This window comes from Poecilia formosa, unplaced genomic scaffold, assembly GCF_000485575.1.
Source record: "Poecilia formosa unplaced genomic scaffold, Poecilia_formosa-5.1.2 Scaffold1122, whole genome shotgun sequence".
In the NCBI taxonomy this organism is placed as follows: Eukaryota; Metazoa; Chordata; class Actinopteri; order Cyprinodontiformes; family Poeciliidae; genus Poecilia; species Poecilia formosa.
In genome coordinates, this window is record NW_006801061.1 from 31,140 (window position 1) to 59,034 (window position 27,895).

The following is a 27,895-nucleotide window of genomic DNA, read 5'->3' on the forward strand; positions in this document are numbered from 1 at the left end:
TACCTAACGTTTTTATCTTTTTAAGAAGATATTAATTCGTCAAAAAAAAGGTTTCCCTTCACATCAACTGCTTGTACCATTTTTGAATTAGATTAGGTGCCACCATAAAGTCACACCAAGGGGTGCAAATGGCCCTCGGACTGCATTCGCACACTCCTGCTGCAAGTCATCAAGTTAAAATAAATAAACACCTGGAATATATCTGTACCTGCATGATTCTACCTGATAATTTTACCTTCTTGAATAAATCTTTTCTATGGATATGCGCATATGCAGGGCGGAAAAACTTGCAGTAAAAGGGCGCTTGTGCTGCAGTTGGACTCCCTGTGACTGCTGCCATGTGGGAAATGAGTGAACTCTTTGACCCCCGCACGTGTCTGCCCGCCACCTGACGTCACACTGTTCCAAGCAGGAGCGCAAAAACACTGGGAAGCGCTCGCACCAGGCTTTGCGCCATACGGCCGCTGCGCGACCTTCGCAGCCCGTCTTTTAAACATCAACCCGGACGGTGGAAGGAAAATGCGCCTGAACGTGAACTTCCTCTTGTCCCTCCGTTTAAAAACAGTACCGTGTCCCTTTAAAAGCGTCTGACAAAAAGCCCATATGATCCCGGAGCTCCAATCACCAATTCCTTCTGCAAAAGCAGTCTCTGCATTTTTGTCTGTCTGAACGCCACAGCTATACTCTTGAGTGGGCGAAAGAAAAAAAAAAAAAAAAGAAAAAAAAAACTGCAGAAATGTGACAATCTAACGATCGTTTTCATGGCGAGGGGGAAACCGCAGCGAAAGGAGTTATTCTGGGACTCCTTGGAGCCTCGAAGCGCTGGATCAAAATGGTAGGCTGCAGGCTGCATTTTTGTTTATTTTCTGTCCCTTTTCTTCACCTCTGCAAGTTGAGCCACTCAGCGGGCCGATTGAACTTCATCATCGTGACGCCCCGTCAGGTTGTTGTTGTCCGGGTGTTGTGGTGTTTGCAGAGAAGTTTGCAACTTGTGCACACGGCTGGAGTTGGAAATCGAGGCTGCCCCTAAAGAATGCAGCTGCTGCTACGAGAGCTACAGAGATGCGCGGAAGGAGTTAAATTCCTTCATCTCAGGGCGCTTCTGCAACAAACCTCGGGGTCGTGATGGGTGCACATGTTCAGAGGTCGAGGGAAAGTAAAGGAGACACTTGTTTTTTTTTTTTTTTGGACTGAGAAGCACTTGTGCTTGAATGTTGTCAGGAAGAGATGTGTGCACTGAGAATCAGCTGAGCAGAGGAAGAGATGTCACTCCCCATGTTTTCAGAACTTAACCTGGTCGCAGCTTATACGCACAGGTGCATCTCTGTAAATTAGCATGAAAAAGTAAATTTATGAATTGAGAAGCATTTATTTAATTGCTGGTATATTCCTTTTGATTAACCACATCTGAACCAGATGTCAGAAGTATTTTTGCAGGGCTGAGGAGGAAAAGGACTGAACCATTTATTTTTACCAAATGTAAAATTGCTGGTGTTTCTCTTGGCTCTATGGCATGTAGGTTGCTTTGTACAGAGAGATGTCTACATAATACAAATTTCACTTTTTGAATGTAATTACTGAAAAAGAATGTGCTTTTCATTGATATTTAGATTTATTGATTGGCACCTGTATACAAGTGGTTAAACAGAAATTTCTTTACGTCTTTACAAAAGAAGAGGCCTTTCATCTGCTGCTTGACATGATTAATTTTTACTACTTTACATCTGCTGTTTCTGTGAAGAAGTATTGTTTTTAAGATTTACAGAGTTAGCAACTCAGATTCTTAGCATATTCATCATTTTTATAGATTTAAAAACCTAATGAGATGGTAAAGAAAGTGTTGGAATAAACAACTTTTTCTTTAGGTGTTTTAGTTATAGATTAAAACGGCAAGTTGCTGCACACTGCCAGACAGCTTTCCGAAAGGTCTGGAGTAAGAACTGGAGCTAATGCCATTGACTTACTTTATTAGCCTAAAATTTAACCAGAGATGTAATTTAAAACATACTGAAATTAATAAATTAAAGTAGTGTTAAGTGAATTTTTTAAAAAAATCTATTTTTCTATATTCTGTATTTTAAAATATACACAATCTTTGACAGATATTTTAAACATCTTTTAAATATGCACTTGAGTAAGTTGTTTTTTAAATAAGATTTAAACCATTCAAATACTGGGCCTCTCAGGCCAACACAATGTTTTAATCTATATAAGAGAATCAGATGATCTACAGTGTCAAATGTGGCGCTCAGATCTAGAAGTAATAAAACAGCAACATTGCCTGAATCAACTGTTAAAAGAAGATTATACACTCGAAGCAAAGCTGTTTCAGTGCTATGAGCAGCTTTAAACCCTGAAACTTCCCAGTTATATTATCTTTTAAAAACATTTCAAGCTGAATAAAAACTATTTTTTCAAGGACCTTAGATAAAAAAAAAGGGAGTTTGGAAATGGGCCTAAAATTTGCTAGTATACTTGAGTCTAGATTAGATATTTTTAAGAAGGGGTTTAACCACAGCATGTTTAAGAATAGCTGGGACACAACCTGACTGCAATGAGGCATTTAGCACCGTTAAGATATATAGGCCAGAAGTGAGAAAAATGTCTTTTATCAAAGGAGTAGGAAGACAATCCAAAGGATAATTTGAAGGCCGCAGATGATTAATAACTGAGGTCAGTTCATCTAAAGAAACTGGCTGAAAATGCTCCAGAATAGCTATGTTTTGTGGCATTTCATGGGAATCTGAATCTATCGGGGTATTCAAGTCTCTAAGAGCTACAATTTTTTCTGTGAAAAACTTAGAGAAACCCTCACAAAGTTCAACAGGATAAATGTATTAACAATCCTATCCAGGACATTAAAACGGACTTCTGGGCCTCCCTGCCTCAAAGTCTGGCAGTGGTAGTAATGGCATGCTGCCATATCTGAATTCATTATACGACGTTTGTGTTGCAGATGACTCAACTTCAGTTGGTAGATGTAATGATTTCACAAGTTCTGCGGTTCTCCTGTGCAGAATCTGCCGGTTTTCTTCACCAGATCCAGTTTGGGCCAGAAGGAGGACAGTATTCCAGTTTTTTTTAGAGAGCTCTGTTATCTGTGAAGGTATCTAGATTTGTTGATCAAGATCATGGAGTCCCAATCCAGCTCCAATCCAGTTTGTAACTCTACGAAAGAAACTCATCCCGTTAATTGGTTTAATTTTTCCTCAAAAAATTTCTTAAATGTACTTAAATTTCTTAATGCACCAACTCTCAGTTGAAGGAAGCTGAATACAAATCAGTGATTCTTGAGAATAGGGACAAAATAGGTTTACATTTTTCCTTTTCTTATTATTTCTCAACCTTATGCATGCAAATATGACAAATAATGTTTTGGAAATGTAAAGATGCTAAGGTGCAGGCTCCCGGTTGCAACATTTTATTTTAAAAATTACATTTTTAATCGACCTGACCCAGAACTTTAGTGATATTTTACTCAGTTTTACAGACAAATGCTTCTCAAGAAACAAAAGAAATAATATTATTTAAAACAAAAAACAACAAAAAGTCCACCTGACAGAGTTGACAGTGCATGACGGAGTTGACACAGAACTGAAGGTGGTGACAAACTAGTGAGTAAAAAGAAATACTTGATACATATGAAGTAATTGCAATTTATGTAAAATACATTAAAATGAATTGACTGCACATTTAAATTAGATTTGTCAACAATTTCATTGAAAGAGTCACACAAACTCTGATGGAGTTGACATCTGACGGAGTTTACAAAAAGCCAAACTACTTCAATTTATATGATGTTATTCTGAAGGAGGCCATATTGTAGCTCATCAGGTCCATGAAATCTTTACAGTATACTGAAACTAAGCTTTTATTTCACAAAATTTCATCAAAGTTTTGTAAATCGTCAGTTATGGAGTTGACACATCATGGTTGTGACGAGCAACTTAGGAATAAAACAGAAGAAAAAACTAAAGAATAACATAAGCTAACCAGAGCTAANTTAAAAAAATCTATTTTTCTATATTCTGTATTTTAAAATATACACAATCTTTGACAGATATTTTAAACATCTTTTAAATATGCACTTGAGTAAGTGTATATTTACACGTGGGCAAATACATATTTTGTTCACTTAAAGTATACTTTTATTTAATATATATTTTTAAGAGTGTATTTTGGTACAATTATGTTTAAAGTTATAATTTCAAAATTGGTCCAAGTATACTTTTAGTATACTTCATATATATTTATAGGTAGTACACTTAATAGCCTACTTGGTATACTTAAAATGTACTTTCACAACTGTAAGTATGTTTGAAATATAATAATATTTTTTCACTTGGGAATCTTAAAATCTATTCGATAAAAGACAGTGTAAAGAGGCCAACGTAGGCCTTATATGGTCATGCTTCCTGGTTCCTGTAATAAGCCGTGCTGCTGCGTTCTGGATCATTTGAAGTCGCTGCATCTGTGATTTATCCATGCCTTTATATATTGAATTGCAATAATCCAAACGAGTTGTAATGAAGGCATGGATAAGTCCTTCAAAGTCCTTGAAACAAAACTAAGATTTAACTTTTGCTAAAATCCGCAGGTGATAAAAACCTGAATTAATGACAGAGCTAACTTGTTTATATAGCTTTAAAGAGCTATCAAAAGTGAAACCAAGATTCCTAGCAGAGGTCTGACAAAACCAAGCTAAAGAACCAAGAATCAGATCTGGATTTGTAGTCTGAAGTCTGTGACCAAATAATATAACTTGAGTTTTACTCTGATTAAGGTAAAGAGAGTTTTGTTCCATCCAAAATTTGACTTCAGCTAAACAATCTATCAATAGCTGAAGAGATTCATTTTTACCATCTTGTAGTTTAAGGGGCAAAGCTTTTCTTCGTCTCTCTAACATCTTTATCCTTCCCCCTCTTCCGTGTTTTGTTTTATGCCCCGGAGTGTTTTTTTCTGCCGCCCCATCTTTAGCTCCCTGTTGTCGAGTGCACTACAATTCAAATTTAAAAGAAAGAAAACGCGCCTCGGCTCGTTCTCGAAGGGAGAACCAAGCTACCTGTATGGCTGGCAGAAGGGGAGGGGCGCCTAATCATTGCTATTCCTCTGTTATTGATCATCTCTTCTTCTTCTCTTCTACTATGATTGATCATTTCATACACAGAACAGCTGTTAAGTACATAAAATGCTGACGAGAAAAAAAAAAAAACTTCCTCTCATCGTTTTTTTGCGCCCCCTCTAGTGCAGCGCCCCTATGCGTTGCATGCAGTGCATACCCACTTTTTGCGCCACTGAACAAGTGCTATAAATACTATCAATATAAACAAGCGCACAGGAAAGAGCGTGGCTGCTCCGGAGTCTGATAGTAAAGCCAACAGTCCGCTCTGGCTCCGGGGTCATTTCAGGATGCCTCAGTAGGAAAGCATGTGGAGCTGGATGCAGCGGTGGAGTAATCCCAGCGCGCGTTCACATCTGGAGGCTTGGGTTAATATCTGGGTCAGGTCAGCCAGGTCAGCCCTGGTGCTCACTGGGTGGCTTCTGCCNACAAGGGATCTTACAGACACCATTCAACTTCTACAATGTTTAAAATAAAAAAATATTCAGCAAACACCAAGAAAATATACATTATTGTGCTCTCATGACCCAGGTTAATTTAGTCAGATATTTGAAAAAATATTTTGTGTATATTTTATTCAAATTGTGTGCTTCATCCATAGGACCTGTTTTGTCCCTATTCTCAAGAATGACTGGTTTGTTAATAAAATATAATGCCCCTTTTCCACCGGCTCTACTTCAGCAGCCCGGTTCTGGCTCGGCTCTATTTCGGAGTTACCGCTTTTCCAGACTCTGATCTGTAGCAGGGTGCCGCCTCCTGGCGGTGGGGGTGGGGGAGTGGTGCTATGGCGCCCCGCCTCCAGGCGCCATGTGCTGTGCTTCATCCATAGGACTATACGACCTAACTCGAGTTGTTTTTTATGATGCAAAAGAAGAAGAAGCTTCTTTTGAGTTTTTTTTTATTGGCCTGATTGTGATTTTTCTGAGACTTCAAGAAAATGCGCGGTGGGAGGAAAGCTGCGATTGTGGTGAGGAGGACAGCTGATCTCCACCTTGCAGCGGGAGGAAAGCAGGTGGCTCTGATGAGCTAACGAGGATTTTTGTATTAAACTACTGTAAAACTTGTAATAGTGCCGAATATACCTTTCAACCGCGTTGAAAAGCTTTTCTTCGTCTCTCCAACATCTTTATCCTTCCCCCTCTTCCGTTTTTTGTTTTATGCCCCGGAGTTTTTTTTCTGCCGCCCCATCTTTAGCTCCCTGTTGTCGAGTGCATTACAATTAAAATTTAAAAGAAAGAAAACGCGCGTCGGCTCGTTCTCGAAGGGAGAACCAAGCTACCTGTATGGGAGGAGAGAGCGGCTGGCAGAAGCCAAATCATTGCTATTCCTCTGTTATTGATCATTTCTTCTTCTTCTTCTTCTTCTCTTCTATTATGATTGATCGTTTCATACACAGAACAGCTGTTAAGTACATAAAATGCTGACGAGAAAAAAAAACTTCCCCTCATCGTTTTTTTTTTGCGCCCCCTCTAGTGCAGCGCCGCTATGCGTTGCATGCAGTGCATACCCACTTTTTGCGCCACTGAATAAGTGCTATAAATACTATCAATATACCCAAGCGCACAGGAAAGAGCGTGGCTGCTCCGGAGTCTGATAGTAAAGCCAACAGTCCGCTCTGGCTCCGGGGTCATTTCAGGATGCCTCAGTAGGAAAGCATGTGGAGCTGGATGCAGCGGTGGAGTAATCCCAGCGCGCGTTCACATCTGGAGGCTTGGGTTAATATCTGGGTCAGGTCAGCCAGGTCAGCCCTGGTGCTCACTGGGTGGCTTCTGCCGGGAGCTAAAAGGAACGGGGAGTTTGGTTATTGCTCTGTTATTTTTTTTCTTCTTCTCTTTTTCTGTTGGAAAGACATGAGAGAGAAACCGCAGCGTGGTTGGTGTGAGTACGGTGAATGTTATCCCTCGCTGATTTAACGATAGTTTATCTCTGATTGTTTTTGGTCCTAGATAAATGCTCCAAGTACTTTATGTACTTCAAACAGGGGGTCGGTTTCATGTAAAGTCCCTGTTTCTCATTAGCCATATGTTACATAACTAATGGTTGAATTACATGAGACCACGGAGGCTCTCAAACCAAACCAGATGGAGATGAGGACTCAAGGAGAGGCAAATAGAAACAGTAAGTGATGACAGAAAGAGGTACATCATACAATATTGTAGAAATATGCAAAGTTCAAATTGAAAAAACGAGCTGCCACGGAGCCTTCGCAGAAAACAAAACAGGCATAAAATAACAGAAAACAGAATTTCAGAGGAATATTGAATGTGTGCAAATTGTTCTAAAACACAAACTTGCAACTTCACGACCCCTAAGTCTGACAAACCTGTCAGATTTTTTTCTCATTTGTTTTATTTTACACTAATATCATGAATTTTGACATAATTTCTCCACGAAAGGAAAAAAATCGGAGCTCTTAAAGCCGTTTTTTTTTTCTTTTTTTCTCCCCCTCATGACTGTACTTGCCCGTGTGTGTTAATCAGTCCGTGTTCTCGTAGATTGTGATTGCCAAGTGTTAAACATCAGCACACGGAGCATGTGCAGGCATGGTAAATACACACGCCGTCTCTTTGGCTTTCATTTAACGGCCCCTAATGTTACTTTAATAAGCACAACATGTGAAATTAAGTACACCTCAAATATTCGTGAAACAACAGGGTGTTCTTTCTTTTTAGTATGATTGTGTTTAGAGCATCAGCCATGTAGGTCGTCTCTTTTAAACAGGCCTGAGCGGCTTTTAACTCCCTGTTCACGGCGCTCCTGCCAAGCCCATGGACTTCTCTGTCTCTGAGTGCAGAGGGATGAAACCAACATCAGTCTTTGTTAAGCCGTTACAGTGCAGCCATTCCTGAGACCTGGCAACAAACGGCAGCAGGCATGCTCTGGTCCGGGTGGGAGATCGGGTTTTCTGAGAAACTCTTACCTCCCTGTAGGTGCTGCAGATTTATGCCCCAGAGATTGTGAGCTGTGGACATCGCTACGCAGACGGCAAGGTCAAACACATAGAGACACACTGAGCTTATGTAAGGGTTCTTTTGTTCATGTTCCATCAAATGACATAAGCTTGTTTTAAGGAGGTTATTTTGTTTTTGGGTTGTTGTTTTTTTACGCTAAGAAAAACACACATTGTTTTTACATGTGACCTTTTTTTTTTTTTCTTAAACTCTTGCCGTCCTGTGAGAGAGGCACGTGTTGGAAGGAGAAAAAAAGAAAGTTACTGATTTTGACTAGAAACGCTGAGCAATTTTTAAATTGTTTCTTATACTGGGATTTCTTTCTTTTGATATATTCAGAAGAGGAGCATATAAAAATGTCAAAACTGAAGTTCATTTTTTTTGGTGACACGAGAAAGCCATAGTGATCACTGGAAGGGACATCGAAGGATAAAAAAAAAATAAAAAATTGTGGGATTTGGCATATATTTTACAAGATAATTGACAAAATGATCTAACAGAAAATGCAATGACATGTTAACAGCACGGTTTCCAGGCACCAGAGACCGTGCTCCACATGAAAATGTGGATGATGCCATCAGTTGCTATTCCACCCCATTTGCTTTTGCTGCTCCCCTTTAGATCTTTGTCTTGCCGTACGACTGGAATGCGGGATGTGATTCTTGCCCATTACAATCATAGGAAGAGATGGTTTGAACTCTTCTCTCTTCATGGATGAAATATTTGGGGTCAAAGTTCAGGAATTTATTGAGCTTTTGAGACGCCAATGAGCTGCTTGCAGTTATGAAAACAGTTTTCATTACATTTATTCTCTTGTTTTTCTAATATTCCTGATTTTTTTTTTTTGGTTCTCATTTGCCCTCTAAGAAACTCTCCCATAGCTCAGAAAAGTTAATCCAATTCTTTTTAGCTTAGTGTGTTTGAGATTTAAACTTTAGACCGATGCCAAACATAAACCAGTTGAGAATCCACCTGACGTCTGCTTGCGTGAAACAAATACCCTACCATAAAGCAAATGGATTCAGAGAGCTCTTGTTTTCTGATTACAAGAAAACAAGAGAGCTGTGCAGTGAAGGAATGGAAAGCATAATCCATTCGCAAAGCGAAGCTAACAGTTCTTGTGAAACAAAAACGCAGATTGTTCCCCGGCAGCTAAATTTGAAATAAAAAAACTGGTCGAAACAAATTGAGAAGCCTGCGCAAGATAAACATAACAAAAAAGAAAACACTGTAGAGAAAGCAATGATTGGATTGAAGTGTTATTCACCAATGAATTACAAACCTAGACTGAAGCCACAACACGATGCTGGAGATTTGGTCTAATACCGTTACTAGTCATGGTTCTGATGTTGACCTCTGCTGTCTTAACTGATGATTCAAATTATTTATTGATCTGGATTTGACTGACACAACTTTATGGCAAATATTGCACTTGGCTTTTCTGTTGGCGTCATCAAAAATAATCAACCCATCAATCACTTGGATTGATTATTTGTAAAAAAAAATATATCTTTCTTCTTCTGCCTTTCCATGTGAACAACAGAACTTGTGTGTTATGTAACGTATCTATTTTAAATAACAGCTTAGAATGTAAATCTGAGTAACTGAGAAAACAGAGCATTTTTTAATCTGGCACCATGAATTTGCTTTTTGCTCACTGGCTGTTGCTTTAGAAAGCCGATGCTCTTATTTTTTTTCTTCTCTGTCCTTTCTGACCTTCTCATGAAGTATGTCAGCGGAATCCAGACTTGCACACAGATATTGCTCTGATGAGATGCTTTTCATTTCAAGATATGAAACAGATGATAAATATATTACAAAATGTCATAGCTGATGTCCGTTAGGACCGCCTGCGCTCTTTGTCTTCCGCAGTTTTCTGTGATAACCATCTTTATTGGTAGATATTCACATTTTGTGTGGTTTGAGTTTTTAAAAAAAAAATTACAGTTTTTGAGTCAGGCTTGATTTTTGTTCACAGCGACTATTCATATAGTGCCTAGCAAAAACATTCAAGTTACAACAAACTTCTGTATTTTACTTGGATTTTATGATATAGACCAACTCAGTCCCAGTTAGACGGAAGAAAAACCATTTGTTGGAATGGTGCAGTCAAAGTCTAGACCTAACTCCAATCGAGAATCTGAGGCAAGACTTGAAAATTAATATTTAACCCTTGTGTGTGCAAGGACTGAGGCAATTGATACAAGTGATATGGGTGTGGGGTCGGTTGGACCCCATTTGTAAACACAAGGGTTAAGGACACTCTTCATCCACTCTGACTGAGCATGACTTGCCTTTACCCGAATTTGGTAAAAATTGGCAAAACTTATAAAGTCATTTCAAAGACTTGCAGCACTGAAATGTGCAAGAAATAATATATTTTTCCTGTTTTTCCTTTTCATTTATTGTACTTCACAATCTTGCACCAGTTTGCAAAAAAATCCAATAAAAGACTTTGAGGTTTGTACTGTAACGTGTCAAACTGTGATGGGATAATGAATGCCTCTGCAAAGCACTTTTACGTGTTTGGAAACACACATTAATCCCGGCAGGTTTTTGCCGTCCTTGTTTGCTGTTGCAAGTGTGTGCTTTGCAAGTGGGTGTGTCGAGCAGGCTGCAGTGTGCTGGTTTTGGGAACAGTGTGTTATAACTCCAGCAGGGCAGTGTTGTGTGAGGCATTGTGGCGTGTGGAAGAGATGCCAGGCTGCACCACGGGCCCCTCTCTCTTGGCCAGGTTTCCTGACTCAGCGCTTCCTATACCAGATCACTGGCCCAGACACAAGCTTCCTAGCAGAGCACCAGTGTGGACGCTCCTGTCCCGGTGCGCCATTCTCTAGCCCTTCCCGGCCTGCGTGCGGCTCCTTTTGCTCGTCCAGCTCGCTCATCATCTCAGCCGCCTGTTGATGCCTCCTTGCAACACTTGCTCGCACACGCCGTCCTCGGCTTCACCCGACAGCCTTCGGTTTGTTCAAAAGACACGCGTCCCCTGCGGCCAAACCTGTCCCACACATGCTGTCAAATGTTTCCATCGTGGATGTCCAACATGCTGCTCCTGCTGGGTTCTTGTCCCCATTTTTGCTTGTGTTCCCCCAATTTCATGCTCTGCTAAACTCGTATCACAGCTAGATTGGCTTGTCACCTGTGGTTGTATTAACATATAGATGGAAACGGGTTTTGAATCCAACAGTGTGAGGTGGTGGTGGAGCTCTAACAAGGCAAGACTTGGCCGAGTCCAAATCTCCAGAACAGGATAGAGCAAAAACCCGCAGTGGGGAGTGATGGGAGATTGGATGTCAGGGATTGGCGCAGCAGGAATGCTGATAATATTGTCTTTATTAATTGCAGCCAGCGGTGAGTAATGTGGTTAGACAAGTAAAATATTTGAATAGACTGAAGGGTGTAAAATAATTAGCTCAAGTGGAGGAGAAGGGAAAAACCAGCAGCAAGTGGTGAAGTTTTTTTTTGTGTGTGTGTGTGTGTGTGTGTGTGTCCTTTATCTGATATGATTCTTCATTTCACCAGAAATGCTCTAATTTCATGTGCTTTAGCGTCTTAGCTAATGAGTTTGGTGATTAAAACTATTGTTTAGGTGTTTAAAGAAAAGGATAAAATTCTGAATTTCCTGGTCAGTTTTATTGCATTCATAAAAAGAAAAGGGTCTGGCTCTCCGTGAGGTCCTAACAGTATGATTATCTTCACTAAAGCACTTTGTTGTCATGGTATCAACACAAGTATTTAAGATTATCTAGTGGCTTCCATTTGAAAACACTTTCCAGTGCCCATTGTAAAACTAAAACGGCTGTTAGAGATTTTTTGGTATTATCATTTTGTTATTACTTTAGTTAATATTCAGTCTAATGTGAATCAACATTCAGTCTATAGATCATTGTGATTTTCAGTTTTAAGTGTTCTCTTCCTTCTGTGTGTATAAACTGACCTGGAGGCCACATCTGCCTGTTCGTCTTCATGTGAAACAGTTAACTGTGTGTTTCCCAGACCTTAAATTGTGTTTCTACAGGTGCCTTCTTATCAACCGGAATACTCCCTACCTTAGAAACTGCCTGTGTGCAGTAATATTTTGTCTCTGCTGTCTTCCTTACCTATCCTCCCTCTTTTTGCTTGATAATAAAAGACAAGCTGTAACCAAAGGTCTTTAGAACGCTCAGTGAACAGCTTGGAGGAGCAGTTTGCCGAGTCGTCTCCTTTTGCAAAAGCTTGGTCAGAAAACTCATATATGTTGTCTGTGGTTCTTTTATGTAGGTTCGAGAAAAATACCTACATAATAAAGTCCTGAGAAAAAGAAACTTTTTCGGAATCGTTTTCCGAAGTACATGCAAATGCTGAAAACATTAAGAGTCCTTCGCAAACTAACTAAGTTTCCATCCTCACCACTCTTGTTTAGCCTTGGTCCAAACCAGACAGCAGCTGAGGAGCGAGGCATGAATCAGAGTTCACATCTTTAAGCATTCAGGTCTACAACAGTCAGCAAGCAAGGAGCTGCTCCGATGAGCACACAGAGGACGCCGCATCAGTCATTACTCTGATGGCTTTTTAATGACTGTCTGATTGGACTCCATCATGAATGACGTGCCCTTGCCCCCTTTTGTTTGCTTTGTGATCTACTTCCTTCCAAGTTGAAGCACTCTGATGCAACGGCGAGCGCCCAAACTCGCTGCTGTAAATTACTATCGGAGAGTTTGCAGCCAGAGCCGTCATGGTTCCGTTCTGAAATCCCCTCATGATGACTAAGGGATATTCGTCTGTGTGCGTAGAGGCGGGCACTGCTCCCCTGCCATCTCTGTGTACCACCGAGCGAGATGAGGCCTGACACGATGCCCGCTCTCCTTCCTCTGGGTGTCAGTCATGTCAGGCCGTGCAGCGCGTTCCCTCCGCCGGAGAGCGCGCTGCGAGTAGGGCTGCTGAGTGCGCTCTTTGAAGGGCTCTCTGGGTCAAAGCGGTGCGTAACGTCAGCCTTCCGTATTCATGGAATACATGTCTGCATTTTGCTGGTTGGAGGTATTTGTGAATGTGCAAGATGGTTTATCGAGCTTCCTGAGGATTTGAGGAGGTCAGTGTGAGTTGAGTTGCGCTGCAAATTGTTTGCAGTTTGAAAGACTTTGTCTGTGGGCTCTGTAAAGATGTGAAAGCACAACACTTATTTTTAACCCATGACGTTCCTGTTAAAATGTCATTATAACCCCCAACAACCTGACAACAATCTCATAAAACTACAGCTGCAACAATTTTGAAGTCGACACTTTGAGCCCTCTTTTCCCTGCACTTTATTTAGCATTTTGCATTACCAACTGGAAATCCATAAAAGAGATTAGCTATTTGTATGGTTTACACAGTACTAACTCCAATCAGGAGTCTCTGTATTTATTCCCTAGAAGTTGCATCTTTACTTCAGTTTAGATTTCTAAAACATAGTCATCTTTTTCACATTAAAAACTCAAAAGATCAAACAAGGCCACCATGCTGAGACTTCCTGTTTTCTGCTCAAGTCTCACTCTCCAAATAGCAGCCTGAATGAACCGCATGTATGCGTATGCAGAAAATAGAGTTTAAACAACTTCTTGGAACCTTTCATGTTTCGGCTGACTTCATCTTTACAACTAACTTTGGAACGTGTGAAACTTGTGCCTGTCTCGCACGCATGCACTCTAACGTGTGTGTTTGTAAAATGCATTACAGTGTGGTCAGCTCTTCAGCGTTTTGCATATTCTAGCCCATTTGATATTAGTAAATTTAAGGTCTATAAAATGGTCTGTGAAACTGTATGAAAGTTGCCAAAAAGCTGGGAACTATTTGCAGCTTTTTCAATTATTTTCTAAAAACACGTACTGTGCGAACATAGAAATAAACAGATTTAACACTTAGCTCATTCGGGCGCTGCATTCACTTACACTTGGACAATTGATATGTACCCATTTAATCACAATAGTGCCATATGTGTTTGGATTCCACAGTGCATTAATGTCCCAGCCCTAATTTACAAACATTTTTAACCTTCTGAACATTGATAATGTGTGTTTTTATTTTTCTTTAAATTGTGATCATATCAAATTATGAATCCTAAAGGTACTGTGCTTAAGGCAGCTTTATGCAAAATTATATTTGATTGACCATCTAGTATTTCACATGTAATTTGAAACCGCATATAGAGCTTTTGAGTAAAGATCACACTGAGGTGGGTTCTGTTTGAAGAGGCAGAGTTCAGTTGGTATAGTGTGTGTGTAAGTGTGTGCAGGCAGAGAAAGCTTTAACCCCCTGCAATGCCTTACCTCAGAGATTTCCTCCTGCCTGAGTACAACCTGCCCTCCCTCGCACTATTGATGCGTTCATGATTCTGACATTGGAACTTTGCTAATGGCTCAGTCTGTTTAACGGTCAGCAAGCAAATGAGATGGACTGGCTGGATGTTGCTTGTTTGTTATATAGTTTGTGTGGGAATAAGATGTTAAAACAAATAATTCATAAAGATTAAGGTTCTATCTGTTAAACGGCAACAGCAGAGACCTCACACAGTCTGTTGTTTGGATTTGGACCCCAGAGTTGGAGTCGTAAATCCACCTGGGCCCAGAGCTGGACTGGGCCCAACAAATGGCCCTGGCCCTTTTGGCCACGGTGGCCCACCATGATTATTTATACAACACGTGAAGGCACACCACATATCAGACTATATATGTGCAGATTGTGTTGTTTGAAAGGTTAAAATAAAGCATAGCAGCTTGCAAGGAAAATAGTAGTCATGTAAAAAAAATAAAAATAAAAAAAAGAGGATACTAACACAACTCAGTATTATTTGTGTGCTGTTCCAGACACAGAAATAATTGAACCTCGAGATTTAAGATTGTTAGACACTTTTGGTATGATTATGCTCCTATGCGTTGGAGGCTGTTTGGTTGTAAAATCTGAAGATAAAAGAACTATAGCAAATCGCCATTGGTGGCGCTCTTGTTGTGTACAAGAGAGGTGAGCCAAACCATGAAAAGAAGAAGATGTGTTCCCTGTTGGAAAATAAACGTTGCCATGTGCTACTTCCAGTTATCTGCTTGAATATTATTTTTATTTGACCTGGTGTATCATACACAACAATTAGAAAACAAAAGCTATGAAGGTAATTCTCTCTCACACACAAATGGCAGACAACTCCTCAGACTAATATTATTGTGACTGAACAAAATAACATATTTTCTATGTTAAGTATTTCAACTCTTGCGCTACAATTTCCCCAGATAATAGTGAAAATGTGTGTCGAATCTGTTTTTAGAATTTTTAAAATTGAATTAATTCTAACTTTTTAGCTTCCATCTTTTTCTTAGTTTTTCACATTTTCTCTTTTAATTTACTATTATTACTGCTATTAGGTTAGCTCAAATGACAAAATCTGACAAGTTTGGTCAAAGGAGAGGGGAGTGGCTGAGAGATTTCATTAGATTAGCTCAATGTCCTTCAAGAAAATAAACCAATCCGCTGTAATGACTGACAAAAATTGCTTATGATATGCTTTTATGGTTAAAATATGGACGCCCCCTGCCAGTCCATTCCCACTGCGCCAGGTGACCAGTCCACCCCTGCCTGAGCCCCCTGGTGTAAGGTGTGGGAGAAAAGTGGCCTTCCCAGTAGTGAAATTAGCAAGAGGAGCTTCATCCTCACACTCTGGATCGGGTCCAGTCGAGCCGAGACCGTGCCAGAGTCAAACCATCAATCCTGGCTTGGCTGATCCAGGAGAGGTTTTCACATGGTTCTTTTAATCACTTTGACTGACACGCTCACTGTGGGTTCTTCTTGCACTTTGGTGTCAAAGTAACATCTGAAGGTAATGAGTGCAGCAGTAAATTAACTACAACATGATAAGTTCTCTCTCTTTTTTTCTTTTTTTGCCCTCTCTTTAAGTAATGCAGGCTCCACTCAGGCAGAGCTGTAATTTTGTGCATCATCCATCACAGCTGCAACCCAACTGGATTAAACATGAAGTGCCAGAAGAGTCAGAAACTTAGGCTTTCAATCAAAGGAGTCTTGTCATATCTTATGCACTTCATTAGCTTTCTGAAATCGTTTTTTTTCCTCTATAATCTGGCTAGATTTGACAAGTGGCACGTGCCTGCATGAAGTGCTTTGACCTTGAATGTTGCAGCTGCTAAACAAAAGGCTTGAAATGAATTTAAAGGACTTCTGCCTGTCGGTGGTTAAATTTATTAGACTGCAGAGCTTCTGTTTTTCTAATTAGTAAGTTATTTCAATTTGAAAATATGCACGACAGCACATGCGTGCAAACATCTATGTCAGTGCATTGACTTCATAATCTTAGTTAACTTCATCTGCAGTTTTTTTTTCATACAGATTTATGACTAATGTCTGAAAATATCTTAAATTCAGGCCTTTGTCATTTAAAAAATCCTGTTTTTCTCGCCAATTTGCACATTTTTGACTTCAGAGAATAATATCCAAGTTTTTTCTTATGGAAATCCTTTCAAAATTTCCGAAAATTTGGCAGACATTCCATGGCCAAATATTTTTTTTTGGCTTCCTTTTTCTTTTCTCTACAAAGTATTTGATTGTTGGCAGAGGATCGAGATACACAACGTTTTTGATCACAAAGCAGATTACCAGCCCTAGTTTCTCAAACATTTGAATGCATAAAGTGCAGGAAAATGCTAAGCTTCTAGCTTGTGTTGCTCCTAGTTGTTGGCAACAATTCGAATCCTTATTTTCCAATTTGCGACTAGAAAAAGAAAGCTGAATGCAGTGACGTTTACTGATCAGAGCTCAGATTTCCAAGGAAATGAACTAAAAATCTGTTCCTAAAATATCTGGGAAGATATTTTAGGAACAGACGTCCACTCTGCTAGTCCATAAGGGACTTCCAGGTTCATCCTGTCCAACCTTCACAGACCAAGATTAAACAAAAACACCTGGTGAGATGCGATTGCATCTGAAATGAAGTTGGTGTGAATGTGTCCTCATGTCAGCATGCTCTCAACAGCTCGAGCATCATGATGCAGAGACGAGCGTGTCGAGCCCTTAGCAAGTCAGAGATTAAGCATTTGTAACCTTTTCATTGCTTTTAAAGATGATTTCATATTCAGGATTTCTTTGCCATACAACAAACTCTCCCTTTTACCAAATCACATCCAGAGGATTAAAATGTTCTGCATCAAAGTGAAGAATGATTTTATGGGATTTAACTGCATCAGCTTTGAAAGCTGCTTTGTGAAACGGGCCCTTTGAGGCCCCTATGCAGTGCAGGGGGATCCTGTCACATTGCTGTCTTGGACCAGTGATGAAATAATCTGCGATTAAACTATGAGTGCGATGCTTTGATTGAAGCCAGTTTAATTGCCGCCCTGTGTCGTCAAAATGGGTAATCTTCGTTACTGTGAGTTTGTCTCAGGTCGGGCCACATATGAATAATGCAGAGCGAGGCATCTGACTGAGAGGCTGGTTAAAGGAGGCGCTCCTCTGATGTTGGCAAACAAGCTTTCTCTCTCTCTCTGACATTTCCGAGGGAAGCGGGAGGAGAGAGAAGAAGGAGATCATGGGAGTTGGATTAGAGTTCATGCTCAGTTTGTTTGGTTACAGTACGATGAGATGTGATTATTGTTTCCTGCTGAATTAGGCTCTTATAAAGCGTCCGTCTGTTTGAAACTAAGTTCATTATAAATTTACCAAAATCCCTCTGTCATTCAGGAACCTCCTGATTATCACTCGGACCATCTGTGTTTGAATGTTTTTGTTGCAAACAAGAAGCACTGCAGCGATTTTTTTGTTGTTGTTGTTTGTTTATGGATGAATCTGTGATGGAATCCTTTAGTTTTATTTTTTTGTAGATCTGTGAGCTGGTATGTATGTTTGTATGTCTGTGCTGATTATTTGTTTTCATTGCTGACCTTCTGACACTAAAACTGATCCTAAGTCTGACTTGAGTTACACGTTGGATAACGCTAGCCTGAACTTGACACATTTAAATACACTTGGTTCACACGTTATTTTTTCTAAAACTAATAATTCCTTTTTGTAATTTTGACATTACGGTGCATGGCTATTGTATTTTATTTTTTTTTTTTTAGATTTTTTTCTATCATGACTTGCTCTTCTACATAGTGACAGATTAAAGTTCAAGTCTTTGTTCTGAGGTTACTTTGCTTCTTCTCCCTCTTTACTTTTGGATGAAATATGAGGAGACCTTTCTAAAGGTTTCTTTTTAATTTTTGATAACTTTTTGGCGCTTTGGTTCCACTTCTCATTGTGGTGTTTGTTTCCTATGACATGAGAGGTTACCTTCTCTGATTGGAGTGAAATAACCCCTTTTCCACACAATAGGTTGTGAACAGTTTTGTGTTGAATTTTAAATTCATTTTGTATAAATCAAGTTGACTGACTTATGAAAAGACTTGTAAGGTGATGTGAATAAAAAGCACTCAAAATCTGAATCTGTTGGACCAGAGTCGGATTATTATATTAAACAAACAAAAATAGAAATATTTTGGATTAAAATTTTCTCGTTTTTTGGACTGACAAAAAATGGGTGGCACCTTCCTTTCCCAATTTTGTTATTCCAATCCAGGCCTTCAGCTTGGCTGCTTTGGTTTAAATCCCTGAAGATGGACCAGGTCATTATTGACCTCGGCGGGAAACTTCCACTTTAAAATTTACAACTGTGGCATTTTGCCCTCAGGCAATGTCTGAAGCTTTGTGCTGAGAGAGATATCCCAATCTTTGTTCCTCTCATTCTGAGTTCAATTTAGCAGCTCAGAACTATGAATAAATCTAAAACTACATAATTGAATTCCTCGAACGGAGCGGATTCTCAAGGTTGGGAGAGAATGCAAATCTGTTTCTCAGCCTGAACAATGACAACGAAGCATCATAAATCCTAAAGAGGAAAATATGTGATGAGAAATGGTGCAGAGAACAGAAAACGGTGCATTTCATCCCCATCCAGAATTGAATCTGCCACATAGAAGTGTGTTATTGTTTTAAGTTAATTATCACTATGTCGTGGTAATTTAGCTGGATCATTTACAGCATTTAGTATAAGCAACGTTCGAATCGTCACTTTTAAATTACTCCTGAATTCTAATATCTATTATTTGTTTAGAGGATTAGCAAGTATTTATTCAACAGTGTTTCCCTAATTATTTCTCCTGACATGTTTGGTTGTGTGCATGATTCGTCTTCCCTCGGGGAGAGTGTACCGATTGGGTGTGCTGCTGGAGCCGACTAACAGGAGGAGGAATGGCATTGAATACCAATGCACAGGCCGGTCAGTCCTTGCAGAGAGACCAGACACTGTGTTTTTGTCTGGTGTGTGTGTGTGTGTGGGTTTGGTGGAAGATTGGACATCCCATGTGTGTGCTGCGTTCGTGTGTGAGTGCGCGCGCGGCCGCCTGCGCTCTGTTTGCTTGCTGCTGTGTCCTCAGTCACATCCCGTCTGGATCGAAACCCTGCCCTTCCTGTGCTAAAATAAACCCACCTTGGGACGTCGAGGACCTTGCACAGAGTGCTGATTGTTACACCTTTGATTTCTCTCCGACTTGGGTCACACTCTGCTTGCAGCCCAACACTTTAAAGCACGGACAGAATATTGCAGAATATGCACAGTTTATTTTAACATCATTTATGTAACTACTTGATTTGACTCTTTTGAATCACAGGAATTGACAGAATTTTACTGTTCTTGTTTATTTCCTTTTGTGTCCATGCTTTCCTATCAATATTAGTTTGCACATGATTTATTGCCTGTTGTTTGTAGCTCTTCTTATTTTGTGGTAAACAGGAAAATACCTTAAAAAAAACACACTAAAGGAAAAACTCTAGACAATATAACTTTATTACATACAGCTTTAAAAATCTCCTTTACCTATAAACGGCCCTAATCAGAAAAACTCAATAGCAGAAATATTACACATATGAGGTGGTGAAGTTTTAAAAATTAATGAATTAATTGTGTGTGGTTCAGTTTGCTCAATTATTCTGAGCAATTCGTCTATGGGAAATTTAAGCTAAATTATGAGACACCAGCTCACTAACAGGCTTGTTTTTGGCAGCACGAGGTGTACCGAGAGACTCTAAGCCATGCAGAAACATCCTAGGACCTTCTTACTTCAAGGCAACAATTGTAACCACTCCCACTTCTTAAACAACCTTTAATTTAATTGAGTAAGTTGAAATGGGCAAAAGCCTAAATCACGCAAGACACTGATCCTTAAAGAACAGAGCTGGGGATTTATAGTTTTGTCTTTTATTTTCTGCCACATAAATTCCTTTTATGTGAATTTTGAAGAACTCTTTGTCTCTGTTCTGGTTTCAGCTCATAGTGGAGAAGACCACAGACTTCCCCACTGCTGAGTTCTCTCTGGTGGAGGATGTGGCTCTGCACTTCACCTGTTTGATGGACAGGCTGAATGAGCAGCGCCTCTTCCAGCCTGACCTCTGTGACGTGGACATCGTGTTGGTGCGCCAGCGCAGCACCTTTCCTGCACACAAGGGAGTGCTGGCGGCCTACAGCCCCTTCTTCCACTCTCTTTTCGCCCAAAGCAAACAGTTGCGGCGTGTGGATCTGTCCCTGGACGCCCTGACCTCTCAGGGCCTCCAGCAGATTCTCAACTTCATTTACACCTCCAAGCTGCTGGTGAGCAGCAGCACCGTCCGTGACGTGCTGAACGCTGCCACAGTGCTTCAGATGAGCGACATCGCGGCGTCCTGTCGAGATCTCCTCAGCAGCCACTCGCTGAGAGCCACCTGCAGAGAGATGGCCAATCAGGAAGGGTTCGACCCAGCTGAGATGCCTCCCTGCCAGCTGTACCGGGAGATTAAACAGGAGTCCGAGCTCGGCAGGGTCTACACGAGAGAAGGCAGCAGCCCGTTCTCCGTCAGAGTGGAGGAGGTGGGAAAGATGGTTGCCCAGACAAAGCAGTACTATCAGAAAGAGGAGGGGCCGGGAGGCGGGGCCAGCACGGGTGTGGCCTCTCTGTGTAAAGTGGAGGGCGACGGAGAGGAGTCGAAACCAGCGGACAGTCACACCTCCTTCAACAGAGATCAGATCATCGTCGAAGTCAACCTCAACAACCAGACCCTGAACGTCTCGAAGGGATCCGATGGGAAATCTTCCACAATCACAGAACCCATGTTTGGCCGTTGTCATGAAAACGAGAGAGACTCTGAGGGTGACGAGGACAATGAGATGGAGAATGGTGACGGACGTGAAGAGGAGGGCGACGAAGATCTAAAGAGGACAGACATACTGGGGCATACCAGTGGAGAGGAAGATGAGGAGGACGAGGAGGAGGAGGAAGAGGAGGAAAACACCTTAAACATTCCTGGACTGGAGCAGCCCGTCGTAATGGATCGACCTCGCCGGGGAACCAGAGCCTTAGCCGTGGTGGGCGCCACTGCCATGCGTCAGACGCTCGCAGAGGCCACCCTGACCAACCAGCGACAGGGCGGGAAGAAGGCACTGGATGCAGAGGGCCTAGGTCAGAAGGTCAGGCTGGAGGAGAAGCAACACTTCCCATGTAAAAAATGCCCTCGCATCTTCAACAACCGCTGGTACCTGGAGAAGCACATGAACGTCACGCACAACCGCATGCAGATCTGCAACAACTGTGGGAAGCGCTTCCTGTTGGAGAGTGAGCTGCTGTTGCACCAACAGACGGACTGTGAGCGGAGCATCCAGGTAGGAACCATTCACGCTCTCACCTTTCAGATTATGGGAAAGTGGAAGGAAAAGCAGAACTGGCTTTCCAAGTTACTTGCAAAATTCTGAAAATGTGGCATTTACTGGTGTTCAGCCATTTGTTCCAGTACTTTGTGCAGCCACCTCTGCTGCCATTACAGTTGCAAGGCTTTCTGTGTTTGATTGAGACAGAGCAATGTTTATTTTTGCAAAAACAGAGAGTGTCTGCGAATGTAAATTTTCAAGAACTTCCGACAAATTCTTGGTTAGACTTTTAACCCCTCAAACATGAACCCAGTAATCACGACATCTCCCCTTCTTTGCTGTGTGCTTTGAAAGTGTGTGACCTGTGGAAAGGCTTTCAAGAAGCTGTGGTCGCTGCACGAGCACAACAAGATTGTCCACGGCTACGCGGAGAAGAAGTTCTCATGCGAGATCTGCGAGAAGAAATTTTACACCATGGCTCACGTCAGGAAGCACATGGTCGGTGAGTGACACTGCCATCTACTATCTCTGTGGGTCACCTCGCTCCCTTGTGTACTTTGGGCTTCCTCCTCTACAGCTTTTTAATTGTTGAGCAGGATTTGTTTTGGGTGTTGCTTTCCTTTTCCACTTTTTCTAAAGGATAAGCATCTTACTTTCCCAGACTGCTTTTGCACATCCATCCAAGAATATCTTGCATATATTTATCCGTTGTTCATACTTACAGTGCCTGTAAAAAGTATTCACTCCTTGGATGTTTTAACAAATCAGTTATGGTTGATGTTTTTGAAAAAAAAAAAGAATTAAAAAACATCCTTCAATGTCAAAGCATAAAACATAACATTCATGCTTGCATAAAAGTCACCCCGTTGAAGTCAGAATTTTATAGATGCACCTTTAGTGCAGAGTCTGTGCATTGGTCTGAGTCAGACTTGCACTTCTGGACGCTGAAGTTTTACTCACTTTTTCCATCCCAAACTGTCTGAGCTCTGTCAAGTGTAGCCACAAATCCTCTATCGGATTGGATGTGTTTTTAATGTTTGTGCATCTCGTTGTTTGTGTAGCCCATACGAAGGACATGCCGTTTACCTGTGAGACATGCGGAAAGTCGTTCAAGCGCAGCATGTCCCTGAAGGTCCACTCTCTGCAGCACTCGGGAGAGAAACCCTTCAAGTGTGAGGTTTGAGATCCCTTTTTCAGTGCTGTGGGAGTTTTTAAGAGTTGTAAGAAATGACTATGGTGATGAAATCCAACTTTTCTAGCCTTCCTTAATACAAGAAGGATCCCAGTCATTGCAGCTTTTGCCTTTGTTGCATGTCTGTTGTATTAAAAATCCTATTTTACAGTAGTCCATCAAAAACAGATGTTGGTTTGATTGAGCACTGCCTCCTCCAGAAGTGATTTTTTTTAATTTTTTTTATTTTTTAGAAGATTGATCAAGTGTCCACCGTGTGCCATTTCAGAGCTGCAGCGAGCGCTTCCAGTACAAATACCAGCTGCGTTCACACATGAGCATCCACATCGGACACAAGCAGTTCATGTGTCAGTGGTGCGGAAAGGACTTCAACATGAAGCAATACTTTGACGAGCATATGAAGACGCACACTGGTAAGTCACCTTTTCCACACTTTTAAAGTTTTTATTGTATGTGGAGCTATTTCATAGTTTGGGGAAGAATTACATGTATACTCTTGTCAACAATTGTCAGTTTTTCACACATTTTATGTATGAAATGACACAATACATCGAAACACGCTTGACAGTAAATACTAATCTTGAATCAAAGGCTTTCTAATTAGACTCATTGGGCATTTCTTCAAGTCATCTAAGGGTTTAAACCTTAATGCAATGTTTAAGATCCATGACACAGCTGTGGTGTCCTTTATCCTTCAGGAGAGAAGCCGTACATCTGTGAGATCTGTGGGAAGAGCTTCACGAGTCGGCCCAACATGAAGCGCCACCGCCGCACCCACACCGGAGAGAAGCCGTACCCCTGCGAGGTGTGCGGTCAGCGCTTCCGCTTCTCCAACATGCTCAAGGCCCACAGGGAGAAGTGCTTTCACGTCACCAACCCCATGGTGGTCCCAAACGGCGGCGACCCCCTCGGCCTCAACCTGCCCCTCGTCTCTCCTGCCGCGGACTCTTCCGGTCCGGCGCAGCTGGGAACGCCGGCCTCCGCCGCCACGCCCTCCGCCACCTCCAGCCCACAGCTCCTCCACAGCACCCAGCTGTCTCTCTCCCTGCTGCACCCCATGGGGGGGCTGGCTGCTGCCTCACATTTACCCCCACCGCCTCCCTTGTTCTCTGCTGGTAGGATGAACTCCAACAACTAACAAAATTTCTGTAGCATTTAAAGCACTTTGTTTGGCATCTCCTTGTTTAAGAGCAGACTCGCAGCGGGAGATTGACATTTACACGGAAGACAAAACTGAAAACATATAAAAAAAAGGCTAAACATAGACCTCATAAGAGACTCTTTCATCTGCATAAATAAGAAATAGTTATTTTTTACTCAGCTGAATACAGTATATAACCTCAAAGTCCTCTCCGACTTCTCCCATCATTTTTACACCACACTTATAAATCCAGAGTTTTGCACAACAAATAGATTGTAACATCCTTTACCAAATAACTGTTACACATGCTGATAAAGGATGAGAGTAAAATATTTTTTGTTCTCTGCCAGGATGTAGCGACCAGTTCCAGTCTGACCCAGCAATAACCAAACGCTCATTTTGACTTTGAACATGTACCTGTTGTGACGTCACCAATAACCAAACCCTGTAGCTCCCTTGCTATGGATAAGTAATGTAATATAGCATTAATAATCGATCCTGCACCTTACATTTGCCTTCTGTGACAGTTAATATGTATTCCTATTTTTTTTTTTTGTTTTTTTTTTCTGGTTGTGGTCATGGCTTCGGTTTCAAAGGACATTAGAGAGGCTACAATGTGTGTAGTGGAGTGAGTGTGTGTGTGTTTTTTTTTGTTTTGTTTTTTTTTGTCTGTGCTNGATCTGTGAAGCAGAGACTGGAACTGAGTCTTCAGAACAACAAATTCACACTTGAGCTTCCACAAAGTCAGCAGAAGAAGATATCCACGACTCTTATGTTTGGCTTCCATTAACCATCCCAACTCTCTTACAGGTCTGACTATTTATGTACACTGTCTTGCAAAACCATTCACTCCTCTTGAACCTTTTTTTTTTTCTTTTTTTTCACATTTTGTGTTGCAACCACAAATGTTAATATATGTTTTTCGCTTATTTGATACTTCCAACACCAAGTAGCGCGCAAGTGTGACGTAGAATGAAAATGATGCATGGATTTTCTCGGTTTTATTACTTTTACAAAAAGTGTGTTTCCTTACTGAAAGCCTTGTTCAACCACCTCTCAGTGTGGTTTCAGCTGAAAGTCTTCTTTAGTTTGTCTTCATCAGCTTTTCACCTCTAGAGACGGTAATTTTGTTCGTTTTTCTTTGCAAAAAAGCTCAAGCTCAGTCGGATTGGGAGGAGAGTGTCTGTTAACTTTACATGGCTTCCTCTTTTCACTCTTCAATGAGACCGTATTTTTTGAGTGCAAGACTATTAGTTCTGAGGTCAGCAGAATCCACCACCTGAGTTGTGGCTCTCTGCAGCTCCTCCAGAGCCTTCGCTCTTGGCTGCTTCTCTGATTAATGCTCTCATCGCCTGGTCTGTCAGATTAGTGTCTCAGTAGATTTGTAGATAGTGGTTGTGAAAGCAATCGGTTGCACTGGATTTTATTTAGAGGCGTCAGAGTGAAAGGACCTACATAGAAAAACATGCCACACTTTTCAGATTTTTGCTTGTAAAAAAAAAAAAAAAAAAAAAAAACTGTTTTTGGTCTATCACTATAAATCAGCAATAAAATATGATGCAGTTTGCTGCTATGTTGTGACGATTCATGATAAAGTTCAATACTTCTGCAAGCCACTGTGTATATATAGTCAGAGGTGTAAGACAATGGGCATTTTCTGTCACTGCTAATATACTAGGTCCAAAACCTCATGTACTCAAACAGTATAGCTGTGCTTGTATATCGAATTGTAATGTTATTGGTAAAGTTGATTCTTTCAGAATGGAAATTCAGAGAAGTTTGCTCGCAAAACTAAATGTGTGCATTTAATCTATAGAGGATTTAACACAGAAATGATCAAATCCCAGAAACAACAACCCAAAGCCTAAGTCTACTAAATGACAATAGCTGTATATATTTAGTTAAACAATCATTTGTAGCTGCAAATTAAAGTTATTGACTTGCAGACAATACATTATTAATAAAGTAAAGATTATTATTAAGATTGCTAAAGGGATAGTTTTAAAGTATATAGAGAAGTGTTTTTTTTTTGCTTCTTACTCAGTTTAAGTTAGAAAGTTGACATCACTCAAAGAAATATTGATCATTTTTCTTACTTGATGTTAACTGGTACATCATTTCTAATTAAGCTCTTGTATTAATTTCTTACTACTTATATATGTTTGGGAATGCCGAATAATCTCCAGTTCTATTCAGTGCCTACATCTGGAAGGTTTTCTGAAGCATGAGAGTAAATTTCTCCTACACTATGCTAGTTTGTTAGCTTCCCCGTGTTAAACATGCTAAAATTTCTCATCTATGTGATATATTGACGGAGTTCTCTAAAAATTGAAATGTGTCACGACCTTTTTCACAGTGTAGGAAAAACTCTAGCTCGGCCTCTTGGCTATCCAGATTTATTTTTTGCAAGCAGTAAAGTTTTGGAAAAGCTCTTCCGATTTCTGCGAAGGTTCGTTTCTGCAGTTTTTGAACCCAGATTTTCCATTCCGAAAACAAAATTGTTCGTAAACTGAATCATGCACGGAACAGCAATTACATTACTTTAGTTGTTGATGAACAGTTGTTTCCTATCTTGCAATATATTTTGGGATATCATAAAGTGTATTTATGTGGGTCTAAATATGAGGAAATGAAAGGCTTGGGGTGGAATATCAAGTTTTGTCATGTCTGTGAAGTTTGTGCGCTGTTGACGCGCTCTTGTTCTGAAAAATGAATGTGTATTGGGATCAAAGGTGTGGATTTCACTGTTCTGCTGCGTCAGGATGGAGTATGTTACTTTTGCTGTGATGTCACCCTGTCAGGGTTTTTTTATTATTTTTGTTTTAACCCCCAGAAGAATCGGTTGTCCAGCTTGGGATGAGCTGAAAACCCTAAACATAGCCAAGTTGTTAAATATATGTATAAATAGGATTAAGTAGTAAAATTTTATTCTGCAAACAGTTGAAGCCACTTTAATCATTCGGTACGCTAAAGTGATTGAATCTTCTGAGTTTGTATAGAATGTCAGAATAACGAAGCATGAGATCAAGAGATGTTAATGTCCGATAGTTGCTGCGTAATTGTGTATGTGCAGCAATTTTGCATATGTGCAATATTAATATGTGGACTTTCAGAGTTGTGACACTTAAGCCCAAAAAACATCCATCACAGCTTGGATCAGAGATCAAATCATGCATGCTACGGTATCAGATGCTTAGACAAACAAAACCAGAATTTTCTTTCTTTTTTTTTTTCCATCTATAATACCAGCTCCTCCTACGTCAATAAAATGCAAGCCTATCTGAAGCTACATAAAGGTGAAGCTATATGGAGCTTAGCCAATTTTCACCTGTGCGTTAACATTGATGAGAGCTTTCCATTTGCTTTAGTTAGCAGGTTTGAGTGGCATTGAGCAAATCGTAAGACTGAAAGCTTTAAGTGGAATAAGAATCGACCCCATAAAGTTTCAGTGTCATAATTGGCAAGCGTCTGAATTCAGTTATAATCCACTCTTACTCACTTTAACTATATGCTGTGGCGCTGTAGTCTTAGTGTTGCTTTCCTCTGTATATACTGTTCAGATGTGGATGTACATGGTTTTTCTTTTTCTTTTTTTTTTTTAATGTTTACACAGAGAGAGCTGAATGTTTTCAGGTTGGTACGACGGAAAGACGATTTTAAAAAAATGTTTTCTGCCTATGTTTTTTTTCTTTTTTTTTTAAATTCAGAAACAAAACTGAGTCTTTTTGGTAAAATATCACATCAGCCCAAGATTTGTGTCTTTCATAAGCCAACATTAGGAAATAATAATAATAAATAATGGTACTAATAGGTATTTTTCTCGAAC

The 27,895-nt window shown here is 40.5% G+C and overlaps 1 protein-coding gene across 1 annotated transcript; it reads left to right on the top strand.

The window, feature by feature from the left end:
* The first annotated feature begins 28 nt into the window (after nucleotides 1-28).
* LOC103132549 (zinc finger and BTB domain-containing protein 47) lies at nucleotides 29-27,812 on the top strand. Its single transcript, XM_007544358.2, has 6 exons — nucleotides 29-835; nucleotides 20,387-21,751; nucleotides 22,091-22,238; nucleotides 22,798-22,913; nucleotides 23,197-23,341; nucleotides 23,627-27,812. The coding sequence occupies exons 1-6, from the start codon at nucleotides 833-835 to the stop codon at nucleotides 24,064-24,066; spliced, it is 2,217 nt and encodes a 738-aa protein (XP_007544420.1). The 5' UTR covers nucleotides 29-832; the 3' UTR covers nucleotides 24,067-27,812.
* The last annotated feature ends 83 nt before the right edge of the window (nucleotides 27,813-27,895 follow it).